The 14855-nt window shown below is 40.5% G+C and overlaps 1 protein-coding gene across 1 annotated transcript in view; it reads right to left on the bottom strand.

The window, feature by feature from the left end:
• The window catches only part of Arl8b (ADP ribosylation factor like GTPase 8B), a 46764-nt gene that overhangs the window by 10637 nt on the left and 21272 nt on the right, over nt 1-14855 (bottom strand). Inside the window, exons 2-4 of the mRNA XM_008854578.2 lie at nt 4769-4849; nt 3054-3127; nt 2420-2513 (exon numbers count right to left, since the gene is read on the bottom strand). Coding sequence (XP_008852800.2) covers nt 2420-2513; nt 3054-3127; nt 4769-4849 — 249 coding nt within the window. The remainder of the gene's footprint in view (nt 1-2419; nt 2514-3053; nt 3128-4768; nt 4850-14855) is intronic.

The raw sequence follows: 14855 nt of genomic DNA, 5'->3' as shown, positions 1-14855 counted from the left end.
TTTTGTCTTTTTGAGACAGGGTCTCCCCGTAGCCCCAGCTGTCCTGGAACTCACTGTGTAGACTAGGCTGGCCTTGAACTCACAGAGATCTGCCTGCCCCTGCCTCCCAAGTGCTGGGATTAAAGGCGTGCACCACCATGCCCAGCCTCTTTAATATTTTTAAGATGCTGGGGACTGAATCCAAGGCCCTGCACATGCTAGGCAAGCATATACCACTAGCAACATTCCTAATCCTCTTAAATCAATGTGCTTTATGGTGACTGTGATGGCTAATCCTGCGTGTCAACTTGATTGGATCTGGGATTAACTGAAATGAGAGAGATCTTCTTGATCGGATCATCTGAAACTGGAAGACACACCCTAATTGTGGGTGTTACCTTCTGATGGCAGCCTTAAAAGGCCTTGGCAGAAGAGATCGCTTGTTTTTTGCCCTTGCCTTCTCGGTCACTGGTGATCTCGTCTTGCTGCTGTAGACTGAAGACTAGCAGATCTTTTGGAATTCATCAGACCTTCAGCACTAGATGGGGACTACTGAGACATCCAGCCTTGTGGACTAGGCGACCACGGATTCTTACCTCCCAGATCTTTAAAGCAACTGGTATATATTCATTCTACCAGTTGTTTCTTTAGAGAACCCTAATACAGTGACCAAAATAAAACTGATTTTTATTTGTGCCATTTAATACAGAAAGCAAATAGCTTTGATATCACTCAAACACAGATTTAAAGTGTGGCTGTGTGTGATCTTAAATGTATCACAACACACCTCAACATGTTATGAGGATTAACTGGGGCAATACACTTCAAGTATCCAACTGCCATGAACCTTCATTAGACTAAAGCCTGCTCCTCTTCCACTATTGCTTCAGCTCAGCTACTAGTGACATCTTCCATCTCTAAAATCTAGTCCCTCCCCTCCATGTCGTATACGGCCCTAATCTAAAATACTCTAATTCTACAGGGCTCCTGAAGAGCTTCCTAACACCACCTACATCACCAGAGTCCTTCTTGACTACTTCAATTCATTCTTAAACAACAGTCAAAGTTAATATACTTAAAGCATAAATCTGATCCGTTCAGACACTTCAGTGGCTATGTACACAGTCCTGCAAGTATGGCCTCTAATACCCCAGCTGCAGCATAGCACACCACTCTACTCCACCTTCTTCACTATCCTTTCTCTGAACAACCAGGAAACCTGCTCAGAACAACCCAAGGGCCAGTGCCTAGAACTCCCCACCACCAACTATCGCATCCTTCACATTCCCATGCATCCTTCAGATCTCCGTTCATCACTTCCTCAGAAAACCTTTCTTTTCCTCCAACGACAGAAATCTCCCCTCTAACATAACTCTTAAAGCTTTTTGCACCTGTCTTCACGGGGATTATAAGAGCTGCAATTCTAAGTATTTTTTTGTTTTGTTTTGTTTTCTGTTTTCAGATCTTTCCCATTGGTGCAGTGTTTCTAACAACTTCTGTCTATCACCATGTCTCACCATGTCCTTAGAACTCAGCACTATTTTCAATGCTATTAGTATCTGGTTAAGGCATCTTAGACATACCAACCCAGAATATGGCACACAATTGGCAGAACAACCCCAGACTTTACAAAGAGCACACTGTAGAGCAGAGACTGTGCTCTTACCTCCCAGATCTTTAAAGCAACACAAAATTGTCTTTTCTTTTTTGGAGGCAGGGTCTCACTCTGCAGCCCAGGTTGGCCTCAAGATATATTCAACTTCTCAATTTCATAGTATTAGAGCCAAAGTACTCTTAACCTTTTAAAAACATTTACTAATTTCAATAATAAACCTCCCTACAGATCCACATGTTCCACATTCATGTACTCAACCAACTGCATACCAAAAAAATAAGAAGCTGGGCATGGTCACACACAACTAAAATGCCAGCACTTGGGAGGCTAAGACTAGAGGATATCAGGTTTGAGGCAAAAACAAAGCAAAAAGCGGGAGAAAAAACTCCTGCAACTTTCTAATATGTACAGACTTCCTTTCTTGTCATTATTCCCTAAACAGTACAGTCTAACAACTGATCGCAAAGCATTTCTGTTGTGTCAGATAGTTTAAGTCATCCAGACATGGGAGAATATGTGTAGGTTATAGGCAAATAGTATGCCATTTTCCCCAGAGGACTTGAGAAACCAGGTGTACTTTAAGTCAAGTGAGAAGAGGCACACTCCTATAATCCCAGCACTGGGAAGCTGAGACAACAGGATTAGAAGTTCCAGGCCAGCCTGGGCTACACAGTAAGTTTAGTTTCAAAAAGAAAAAGACATGAGAATTGTCAGAAGACTAAAACCAATCTCTATAAAAACCAAGATTCATTTACTATTAAATATGCCAATATACACATGTTATTTTAGAATTACAATTATAAATAACAAATACTCCAAACTTACTGGAATCCCCTGTAGCTGTGGCTTATCTAGAAGATTATGTAGTTCATTTCGAGAAGCTTCTATCTTTTCACGATCTGCAGCATCTATCATGTAACTTAAAAAAAAATAGTCATCTCAACATGCTATCTTCATAAATCTTGATGAACTAGGTCTATGGATTTTTAATTTTCTTAAGATTTACATTATTGAGCTAGGCATGGTGGTGCACGCCTTTAATCCCAGCACTTGGGAGGCAGAGGCAGGCGGATCTCTATGAGTTCAAGGCCAGCCTGGTCTACATAGTGAGTTCCAGGACAGCTAGGGCTACAGGGAGACCCTGTCTCAAAAAGACCAAAACAAAAAAAAATTTTACATTATTGAAATAATTAATCAAAAGAAATTAAGTCCCAGGTAAAGAAAAATTCAGCATGTATAAATACTTTGTACTAGATTGCTCACAGCAGCTAATGCATGCTATATTTAGGAAAACACTTGATCCCTTAGTGCTTAGAAGTAAACAAGAGCATAAACAAAGGTCTTAGTCTATGACTAATTTTTAATCTCATATTAATGGAATTACTCAAAGATAGTAGCTAAGAAAGACATTTACTAAGATAAAGGCGAGCCCACCTTTGAGGCACTGGAAACAACTTACACGATAGCATTGACCCCTCGGCAGTACCGCTCCCACATGCTCCGGAATCGGGGCTGGCCTCCTATGTCCCAGATCTTTAATCAAAACAAGGCAATTCTTAATACAGATGCTTCAAATAATTCACTGAATGAGGTAATGTCAGAAGAAGTAGAGAATGATCATAAAGGTATGTTCAATTCAATTTTACAAAGCCAAAGCACTCCTAAAGTCTTGACCATGAACTCAATCTGTGAATCTTGGGGCCACTTCTAAACTTGAAATACTAAATATGCTTATGCTAGAGCCTAAACTCTGCTAGAACAATGACTCGGTTAAACGTGATTCTAAATACCTGTTAACCAATACATTTCTAATACCAAATGTATACAACTTTTAAGTTAACAACTATCTACAAGGCCATGCATGCATCATCCAGATGTGAAGACCAAGACAGAAAACAGTTCAGAATCTACTAAAGTTTAAGAGTCTCACTAGGGATACATAAATACTCTTTTAAAATTATCCTGTAAATAATATAGCCAACATTCTTAACTTGGTGTTTTCCTAGGAATTCCATGGTCATGCCAACCCTACTGGGCACTATGCTAGACACTCTTACATTACAGCATTTATTTTTAAAAGATTTCCAACTTAGGCATGGACGCTGGTAAAGTTCACACAGACATATAAGCAACTAAATGGGGAGCTTCCTGAGGGGAGCCTGAGAGAGAGCTTAGTGAGTAAATTCTGTCAGCCACAAGAACCTGGTAATGCAGTCACATGGTTCAGGCCAGAGAAGTAAACTCACTCAAATTACATAACCAAAACAATAGCCACAATAAAAAAGTTAAAACTTTATTCCTAAAAGTCCAGGATTTAAACCTGACAAATTCATTCTAAAACAAAAATTCTGTTCATTAGTTACATTTTCCCTATTTTATAGTTAATTTTGGGCTAATTAAAAAAAAAAAACTAAATTTACAATATTTGCTGTCACAAAGATACTACACTGATAATATTATAAGCAATTATTACCTTTCAGCATGAAACACTGCTCTGCTGGGTGTGGTGACACACTCCTTTAATCCCAGCACTTGGGAGGCAGAGGCAGGCTGATCTCTGTAGTTCAAGGCCAGCCTGGTCTACATAGCAAATTCCAGGCCAGCTGGAGCTACAGGGAGATCCTGTCTCAAAAAAAAAAAAATTAAAAAAAAAAAAAAAAGAAATACTGTAATACCAAAAATCTAAATAAACACCCTAAGAATAGGATTTCTATTTCCTGGAACTCTTTAAATACTAAACATAACTTCTGCTAATCCATATGGCAAGTTGGGGGGGGTTGCTTTTTTTTTTTTCCTTTTTCTATTGGCACTTAACTACATTTCAACTCTTAAGCACTGACCTATCACAGAAAAAAAATCTGATTACAGTGTTTCAGAACATATCCATTCATTGCTTTAGGAATTTCAAATATCAGGTAAAACCAGAGAACCTAAAAGAAAAGTTCCTCTTTACAATTTGAACCAAGTATGAAGAAAGGGGACAAGCAACAAACACACCCATACTACATGCATGCATGTACATGTACCTACATGCATACACATACTGACATGAATACACACAAATGTACATGCACACATACCAACATGTATACAAACATATATATGTGCGTGCACACACACACACACACACACACACACACACACACACTCAAGTATTAGGAGAAGCTGACGTACCTTTATTGTGACGTTCCCTTTGGTTACCTTCCTCATGTTGAAGCCCACTGTGGGTATCATATCTTCACTGAACTGACCTGACTAAACAAAAGAAAACATTTGAAGTTAGACTAATAAATATGCATAAAGACAGCCATAACATTATATTGCTTCTAGCATGAATACTGCATTTGTACATGTTTTTAAAGTGTGTGTGTGTGTGTGTGTGTGTGTGTGTGTGTGTTGGGAAACTAAGAAAATGTTCCTGACAGCCATGATTCTTGAAGAACTATGTATGAGCCCTATTTTCCTCACAGAAAATATCTCATTTAAAGGAGATGTGTCTGGGCCAGGGAGATGGCTCAGTGAGTAAAAACTTGTCCCTCGAGCCTAACAACCTGACTTCAATCCTTGGGACCCACATGAAGGTGGAAGGAGAAACCTATTTCATAAAGTTGTCCTCCTTTCCACGCCCCTCCTCACATGCATATGCCATGGCACACATGCCCCACCCCAATCAAGTATATACCACACACACACACACAATAACATGAATAAAATGCTTTAGAGTATATTTTTGACCAAGCATGGTGGCTCACACCTGCAATCCCAGTACTCAGGACACTGAGGCAGAACTGCCCCAAGTTTGAGGCCTGTTTGGGCTACATAGCAAGTATCAGGCCAGCCAGGACTGCACAGCAAGACGCTGTCTCAAAAAGGAGGGGGGACATTTTGGATATGTGATGACATTCCTTGCAGATTTTCCTAAGTTAAAAAAGGGACTGTTTTTATATTACATATGAAAAGTTATAAATTCTTGCACCTATACACTTACCTTCACATACAAATGAGAAGAAATCCAAAAGTAAAACTTCAGTTTTGTTTTCAGTGGTTAAATTTTTTTGACAATAAATGTTAAACTTTACTGCTACATAGTTTTTTTTTAGTTTCTTTTAATAGGGTTTATGAATATATTGTAATATAGAATTCCCTTTTATGAATCAATTTTTTTCTTTTTGGTTTTTAGCTTCAATATACAAAATTAAGTATTACAATTATTCTTCTTTTTGGTCTTTTTGAGACAGGGTCTCCCTGTAGCCCCTATCCTGGAACTTACTATGTAGACCAGATTGGCTTGGAACTCACAGAGATCCGCCTCCATCTGCCTCCTGAGTGTGGGGATTACAGGCGTGCGCCATCATGCTCAGCCTTTACAATACTGTTTTATGAATTTTTTTACACTTAAAATGTTCATCCAGGGATGGTAGGATGGCTCAGTAGGTAAAGGCTCTTGCCACAAAGCCTCTTGATTCAAGATCACCAGGACACAGACACACACATACACACGATGGAAGGAGAGAAATGAGTTCTGCAAGTTATCCTTTGGCCTCCACACACACTGTGGAATGCACACACATGGATGCACAGGCACATACAATAAATATATGTAATAAAAAATTTCATCTATTTGATGATTTACTTCCAGGAAGTTTCTTTTTTGGCTAGATAGCCAATAGCCACTACATCACACTGCTTTAAATATCACTGCATAAAGATCAAGAATTCAGAATGTTTCCAAAATGTCTTGATTCATCTCCCACATTCCAAATAAACTTTAGAAATTGATAATTTTATTAACACATCAGCCACAATTACACTACACTAGCCTGGAATTTGCTGTGTAAACCAGACTGGCCTCAATCTCACAGAGTTCCACCTATTTATGCCTCCCGTGTGCTGGGATTAAAGGCAAGAGGGCATCACCACATCACCACGCTACCATGCCTGGCTGAGAAGAGCCACCTGTCTTTAGCTGATATCAAGTCTCTCCATCCAGGCACCTGATTATCCACTTAGTTAATCTAATCTCTTGCAGCTTTTGGTACAGCATCATATAATTCATGAATCTTACATTTCACACCATGTTCTTTGCTGCTAAGAAGTACATCTTACTGAACTACAGTTAATACTAGCTTTATGTTTATATTCTAGACACTTGACCAACTGTTGGTATTTATCAGTTGAACTGACTGATTTTTAAGGTCAACAATGTACTGGTTGAACAAACAGGACTACTTTCAAGGGACAAACAAATAAGACTACCATAGCTTTCAAGGCCCTAACACTGGCTGACTGACTGTGTGCTGTGACGACATGCTACCCACACATGCATTCCATAGTTTTCAGTTCTCAACACACTGAACTCCAATTGTGTAAATTAATTTCCTATGCAAAAGTCAGTTCTCATTTCTGTTTTCTGTTCAATAGTGTTTTGGTTGATTCAGGAAAAATGTTAACAACTACAATCACTATTTTCATTTATAATTCAACATTATTCATTCTCAGAACTTTCACAAATGATTTTTTTTTTTTTTTTTGAGATTCTCAGTGTCCCAGAATAGCCTGGAACTCACTACACAGGCAACACTGGCCTTAAACTTGTGGCAATCATCCTTCTCAGCCTCCTAGGTACTGGGATTACAGTCATGAGACACCACACACAGGCTTCATGATTTATGTAAAAATCTACTGCCATTAAAATGATGTATCAAAACCAGTCATGATATGCTATATACAAATAAGCACATGAAAAGATGCTGACCATCACTAGTCATCAGGGAAGCACAAATTAAAAACAGAGATATTACACATATTAAGATGGCTACTAAAAAAATAAAAATAACTTCAAACTCTGAAAATAAGTGTTGTTTGGCCCAGTGGCATACATCCGCAATCCTAGCACTCTGGAAGCTAAGGCAGGAAGATCACAAGTTCAAGGCCAATTTGGGTTACATGGTCAAACTCTTATTTCAAAAAAAATTAGTGTTGGCAAGCATGTAAAGAAATTGAAGCCTGTGGTCTGCACTGCTGGTAACGTTAGGGTTAAATAGCTGCTATTTAAAAAAAAAACAAAAACAAAAAACAAACAGCACAGTGGCTCCTCAAAACTAAAAGCAATACTACATACACACTGGCTATGACTTGGAGATGGTTTGAGGATGGCTCATGTACTGGAGCTTGGCCCAGTGTGGCAGTACGGGTTCTTACAATGTGAGTCTAGTGGAAGGTGTCAGACCATCAAGGCCTCAGAGAAGACTGCAGTAGTTCTCATAGCAGTTAGATCTTGAGAGAGCAAGCTGTTAAATCCTAAAGCCTGACCCCTAGTCCCTGATGGTCCCGTGCCTTGCACTATGATCACTTCCTCTATACACACAAACCCCACTTTCACACCAGTTTCCACGAGATCCTTACCAGAACCACACTGAAGGAGGTATATGCACCTGGAACTGTAGGCTAAATTATCCCTTTTCTCTACAAAATTGAAATTGTAACCTGAATTAAAGGGGGCTTAGGAAGGCTGTTTTTATTTCTTCCTTCTTTTCAACTTAGGAGTGCAATTTTGTTTTCTCCCAACGAATCCTTTTTCCTGCCTTTTTTAAATTTATTTTTTAATTAAGAAAACAATTCTATGTGTATGAGTGCTTTGCCTGCATGTATGTAAGTACACCACGTTTGTAATACCCATGGAGGACAAAAGAGGGCATTGGATTCCCTGGAACTGGAGTTTCAGATCGTTGTTAGCCACCATGTGGGTGCTGGGAACCAGCACAGGAGCAGCCAGTGCTCTTAACTGCTGAGCTATCTTTCCAGCCCCACTTTCCCTTTCCTAATGTCTAATTGTAGAATTAGTTCAAATGCACTGATGTCAAGTGTAGTACAGCAAGCCGTTAGTAATCTAAACGAAGTAACTAAGATAGGAAGATTATAAACTCAAGATCAGCCTGGGCTACATAGTAAGACCCTGTCAAAAAAGAAAACTGAAATCCAAACACAAAGGACTGTATGATTTCATCTTTATAAAATATTCAGAAAAAGTACAGGAAGTAGATTATGGGTTGACTGGGGCTCAAATTAGAAAGATATGTGCAGTAGATTGCTGGCCAAGGGATCTTACTGAGGGAAGAAAAGGTTTGAAAACTTTGTAGGTTAAGGCTGCACAACTCACCCAGTTTATTAAAAGTCATTGATCTATATACAGAATATTAGTGAATTTTATGGTATGGAAGTGATATGTAAGTTAACAAAGGGGAGGGGTAATCACCCAAGGGCTGAAGATATAGCTTAGCAGTTAGGTAAATTACTGGGTTTGGACCTTAGCATGAGCACTGACTGTTCCCTGTGTACTGCCCACTCCCGGGTTATAGGAGCGCTCGCAATTACGATGCAGCTATCAGGAAGTATAAAGCAGAGCTGGCTGTGATGGAAAACAGACACACAGACCTCATACAAGCCTCTGAATAATTAGGTTTCCTTAGATTCCTGGGTACAAGATGCTCTGGACTGAGATAACACTCTCAACCCACGTTCCAGAGCTGGACATTTATAGAGACTAATGAACTACCCTGGAGCTCACCTGACTGAAGTCACATTCCCAAAGACGATGCTGTATGAACCTGATTTTGGTAACACTAGTGAAGGTGGGACAGGCACTGGCCTCCCATCTTCAACACTTTGCTAAGAAGTGGCTGGCACTTTGCTAAGAAAACCTTTTCTCCTGTCACTGTTTCTGTAGTTACTGCCTTTCTTCTGAAGCCTCAGGTCTTTTATCCACATCATCCAAAATGGTTTAATATTCCATCTTATCCAGCAACTACCCTTCTGAATACAAACCCAAAAGAACTGAAAGCAAGGATTCAAAAGACATTTTGTATACTCGTGATTATAGGGGCATTATTTAAAACAGCCACACACTGGGCATGGTGGCAGACACCTTTAATCTGAGCTCTCGGGAGGCAAAGGCAGACAGGTAGGTCTCTGTGACTTTGAGGCCAGTCTGGTCTACAAAATGAGTTCCAGGCCAGCCAGAACTACATATATAGTGACTGAGACCCTGCCTCAAAAAAACCAAAACAAACAAAACCCTATAAAATAGTCAAAATAGAAGTAACCCAAATGTGAATGAGCAAGTGAGTAAATAAAACATGGTTTCTACACACAATGGAAGATTAAACAGCCTTAGAAGGGGAAGGCTATCCTGACATGTGTCCGATGGTGTATTTTTACTTTTTTGTTGCTGTTATAAAACACCATGACCAAGGCAACGTACAGAAGAAAGAGTGCATTTGGCCTATAGTTCCAGAGGGATAAAAGTCCAAAATGGTGGGGAGGCATGGCAGCAAGCAGCAGGCATGGTGACGGAAGCCAAAAGCTGAGAGCTCACATCTTCAAGTAGGTACAGGAGGCAAAGAAAGAAACTGCAAGTGGGACCAGGCTATGAACTCCCAAAGCCTGCCAATCCACAGTGACTTGTTTCCTCCAGCAAGGTCACACTTCCTAAAGGTTCCGTGACCTCCCCAAATAGTGCCACCAACTGACCAAGTGTTCAATACTTGAGCCTGTGGGGGATATTCTCATTCAAACCACCATAGATGGCAAGATGAATCCTAAAAACACTGGGCTAAGTAAAATAAGTCAATCACGAATAAGATAAATATTATATGATTTTTGTACCCCAAAGTAGTCAAATCTAAGATGGTGATGGTGGGAAGGTGGGGAGGTTATAGTTGTAGCTCAGGGGTAGAGCACATGCATGAAGACCTGGGTCCAATTCTCAGTACAAAAACAGTGGGGTACGGTGTCTCATTAGAGTTGGAAGCCACTCTGGGCTACACAGTGACTTGCAGAATGTCCTTGCCTACAAGGTAAGACCCTGTCTCAAAAGGAAAAAAAAGCACAATGGTGGTTGCCAGAGTAAGCTTAGGAGGAGAGATTGAAGAACAAAGACAATTTCAGTTTGGAATTTAGGGGATAAAATGACTTCCAGACGGGGTGGCGGTGATGGTTACATAACATAACATGCATACTTCACACTACAGAACTGCACACTTAAAAATAGCTAAGAAGCTGAAGCTATAGTTCAGAAGTAGATCATGTGTGGACCATGTACGAAGCTTCAGTTCAAGTCCTAGCATGTGGGGAGGGAGAGGGGGAGAGGGAGGGAGGAAGGGAGGGAGAGAGAGAAAAGAGAGAGAGGGAACAACTTTTGAGAGCTGGTTTGCTCAGGTTCTCCAGTGTGTGTGTGTGTGTGTGTGTGTGTGTGTGTGTGTGTGTGTGTGTGAGAGAGAGAGAGAGAGAGAGAGCGCATGTTCAGATGTTTTCTGTGGGTCAAGCATGGTAGTACAGCCTATACTTCCACCACTCAGAGGCAGAAGCAGAAGCAGATCACTGCAAGCTCAAAACCTGCATGGTCAACTCAGGAAGACCCTGTCTCAGAAACAAGAAACAGAAAGACATTTTACCACTTTTTCAAAATTCATGGAAGAAGGATTTTTTTTTTTTTTTTTTTTTTGAGAGACAGGGTCTCCCTGTGCACTACTACACCCGGCGGAAGAGGGAATTATTACTACCCTTTATTTTATAAAGCTGGAAACAGATTTCCAAGGTCACGTGGCTCAGTGTTGTTTGATTCTACAATTTTTCAAAATTTATTTATTTAATGTGTTACACCTACATGTAGGTAAGTGCACCGACAGAAGAGGCTGTCGGATCCCCTGGAACTGGAGTTACGGACAGTTGTTAGCTGCCATGTGGGTGCTGGGAATCGAACCCAGGTCTTCTGCAACAACAGTGTTCTTAACCACTGAGCCATCTCTCCAGCCCCTGGTAGCTGGTATTTTTATGGGGTTTTTTTTTTGGGGGGGGTCTTTTTTGAGACAGGGTCTCCCAATAGTCCCAGCTGGCCTGGAACTCACTATGTAGACCAAGCTGGCCTTGAACTCACAGAGATCCACCTGCGTCTGCCTCCCAAGTGCTGGGATTAAAGGCATGCACCACCACATTCGGCTATTTATGTTTTTAAACAAAGTACACTAACTATACTGCTTAATTTCCAAAAATTACACATCTGACAAGTGATATAAAGTAATAAAAATACAAAATTAGTCATCTTTCTTTTCTTTTGGTCTTACAGACAGTGGCTCACTTTGGAACCCAGGTAGGCCTTAACACCCTCCTGCTCAGTCTCCCAAGCAATGGGATTATAGGCACAAGCCACTAAACTCACTTCAGTTTTCTTTCAAAATTTTTTGTTATTGTTTGGGGGCTTTTTGTTCTTGTTTTTTCTTTGTTTACTTATTTTTTTATTTTTTATTTTTTGAGAGACAGGGTCTCCCGGTAGCCACAGCTGTGCAGACCAGGCTGACCTCCATTTCACAAGAGATTAGCCTACCTCTGCCTCCCAAGGGCTGGAACTAAAGGCATGTGCCACCACATCCGGCTCTTTCAAAACTTTTAATTCAAGCATGAAATCTCTATAATCACCAATAGTCATTCTTAAAATTTGCAGAATACAGTTATCATTTTTCTAGTAAGTGAACTTACTGGTACTAGCTCTTTTTTATTTCAATTTGCACATGGTGACACAAGTCTACACTACTAGCCCTCCACTGGAGAGGCTGAGATAAAAGAAGCAATGGGACCTTGTGGGAAGGAGGGAAGGAGGGAGAGAGGGAGAGGAAGGGGAGAGAGGAGGAGGAAGGGAGGGAGAGAGGGAAAGAAAATTTCATTAATAAGAAAAAAACAAGGCCGAGCAGGGTGGTGCACACCTTTAGTCCCAGCACCTAGGAGGCAGAGCAGGCAGATCTCTGTGAGTTTGAGGCCAGCCTGGTATACATAGTGAGTTCCAGGACAGCTGGGGCTACAGGGAGACCCTGCCTCAAAAAGACAAAAGAAAGGAAGGGAGGGAAAAAAGGACTGAGGTGTGGACCCAGAGCTTGTGAGCTGAAGAAAGAAAGAAAGAAAGAAAGAAAGAAAGAAAGAAAGAAAGAAAGAAAGAAAGAGAAAAAGAAAGAAAGAAAGAAAGAAAGAAAGAAAGAAAGAAAGAAAGAAAGAAAGAAAGAAAGAAAGAAAGGAAAGAGAAAAGAAAAGAAGGAAAGAAAGGGAGAATGTCTTCAGAGTGCTCAGTCACAAAAATGGAACATTTATATCACACCCCTTCCCCAAGGTGCAGCAACCATCATGTAAAGGGTATAAAGATTGTAAGGGCCAGAGGTCAGAGAGGACCAGAAATAAACAGTGTCTCCTGGTCTTCTGGACACAAGAGGTTGATGGACTCATGAACTCACAGAATCTGAGTTGCCTGTACAAGATCAAACCAGTCAATATTCCTGCAAGGGTTGGGGTTCATAAAGCCCTCCCCTATATGAGGGACTGTGGACAGTTGATGGCTTCTGGGGGAGGCAAAGTCAGTTTTTGTTTTTTTTTTAAGGACTTGATTCCTGGTAGGTCAGCCAGTGGATACTCCAGTGGATGCCCCACACCTGTGGCATATATGGACAGCACAAATTGTACTCCGTTGGTTATTTTTTTTTTAGAAAAAAAAAGGACAAGAAGTTGGGAGGAGATTGAGGAGTGGAAGGTGGAGGGGTTAAGGGGAGGTGTAAAGATGTTTATAATCAAAATACATTTTATATATATATAAAACTTTCAAAGAATTAATAAAAATACATAGAAAGGAAAAAAAAAAGGGTTGAGCATGTTTTCAATGGTATAGTGCATGCTTGGCATACCTGAGGTTCGGGGCAGGTAGAAAGAAAGGAAGGAAGCCTTTTTAGCTTTTTTTGCTGATTAAATTCTTTAAAAAATGTTATTTTTTTTAATTTTGTGTGTATGAGTGTTTTGCCTGCATGTAAGTGCACCCATGTTGTACAATGAACAGAGAGGACAGAAGAGGGTGTCTGATCCCCTAAAACTGGACTTATAGATGGTTATTAGCCGCCAGATGGTTATTAGCCGCCATGTGGGTGTTGGGAACCAAACCTGGGTCCTCTGCAAAAGTGGCCAGTGATCTTAATGACTGAGCCACCTCTCCAGCCCTGGCTAATTAAATTCTTAGGAAGGCCAGTGGGATGGGATGGCTCAAGGGGTAAAAGAACCTAACCTCCAAGCCTAACAATCTGCGTTCCATTCAAAGGATGGAAGAAAAGAACTGACTTCTGCAAGTTGTCCTCTGACTTCCGTGCATGCTCACCACACACACACACACACACACACACACACACACAAATTATTTTTTAAAAGTAAAAAATGGCAGGGCTGGAGAGATGGCTCAGCAGTTAAGAACACTGGCTGTTCTTGCAGAAGACCTGGGTTCGAATCCCAGCACCCATATGGCAGCTAACAACTGTCCATAATTCCAGTTCCTGGGGATCTGACGGCCTCTTCCATCCTCCATGGGCATTGTGCAACACAGGTGCACTTACCTACATGAGACAATACACACATACACATAAAAATAAAATATTAAAAATAAATAAAAATTAAAAATGGCAAGTATCCCAGGCTGGTGATACGGCTCAGAATTACTTGCATAGCATGCACCAAGGCCCTAGGTTCAATCTACAGTAAGTACTAAGGAGGGGGGGGTCTATACCTACAACTCTGCAAGCCACCCAATGGATCTGAGAGGAAACAATATATCCAGACTGGACCTTAACCTAGAAAATCAGAATTTACAATACCACAATACTCAGATGGACATCATGAGCCTAGAAAAGTGCTGTGGTTGAAGGGCAGACTATCCATCACCTAAGTAGTACTCCAACTAAAAACACACCAACAGGATCTAAGCACGAGGAAACAAGGCAAAGAAAGGTGTAAAGGAGGCTAAATAGCCACAACCAGTGGCACAGCCACAGCCAGCAGTACAGCACTTGAGCAGGCTGGACCTGCATTGGAGAGCAAAAATTCAACGGGAAACTGGAATAGTATGATACATCATTGGTAACATGATGAAGTTGGTAATCTAACTGCAGTACAGAGAATATCCCAAACCCTAGGAATACACATGTAGGGCTAAAAAGCCAGCATGCATATGCCTTACCCTCAAAATGTTTCAGAGTAACAAATTACACAAGGCATAGAGGATACAAACATGAAACAAGTAAAATATTGGCAATAACTTGATTCTGGTTAGGGGCATATGGGTAGTCTTTGAAATGCATTTTATTCTCCCAACTTTTCTATAAATGTTAAAGTAAGTCCCAAAGAACAATTAATTTTTTTAATAGAAAAATCTATTTTATTAAGAGTCAATATCATATGTATTCGT

Source organism: Nannospalax galili, unplaced genomic scaffold, assembly GCF_000622305.1.
Source record: "Nannospalax galili isolate Female #2095 unplaced genomic scaffold, S.galili_v1.0 scaffold846, whole genome shotgun sequence".
NCBI classification, from domain to species: Eukaryota; Metazoa; Chordata; class Mammalia; order Rodentia; family Spalacidae; genus Nannospalax; species Nannospalax galili.
The sequence above is the reverse complement of the archived record's forward strand: the minus strand, read 5'-3'. Positions and strand labels throughout refer to the sequence as shown.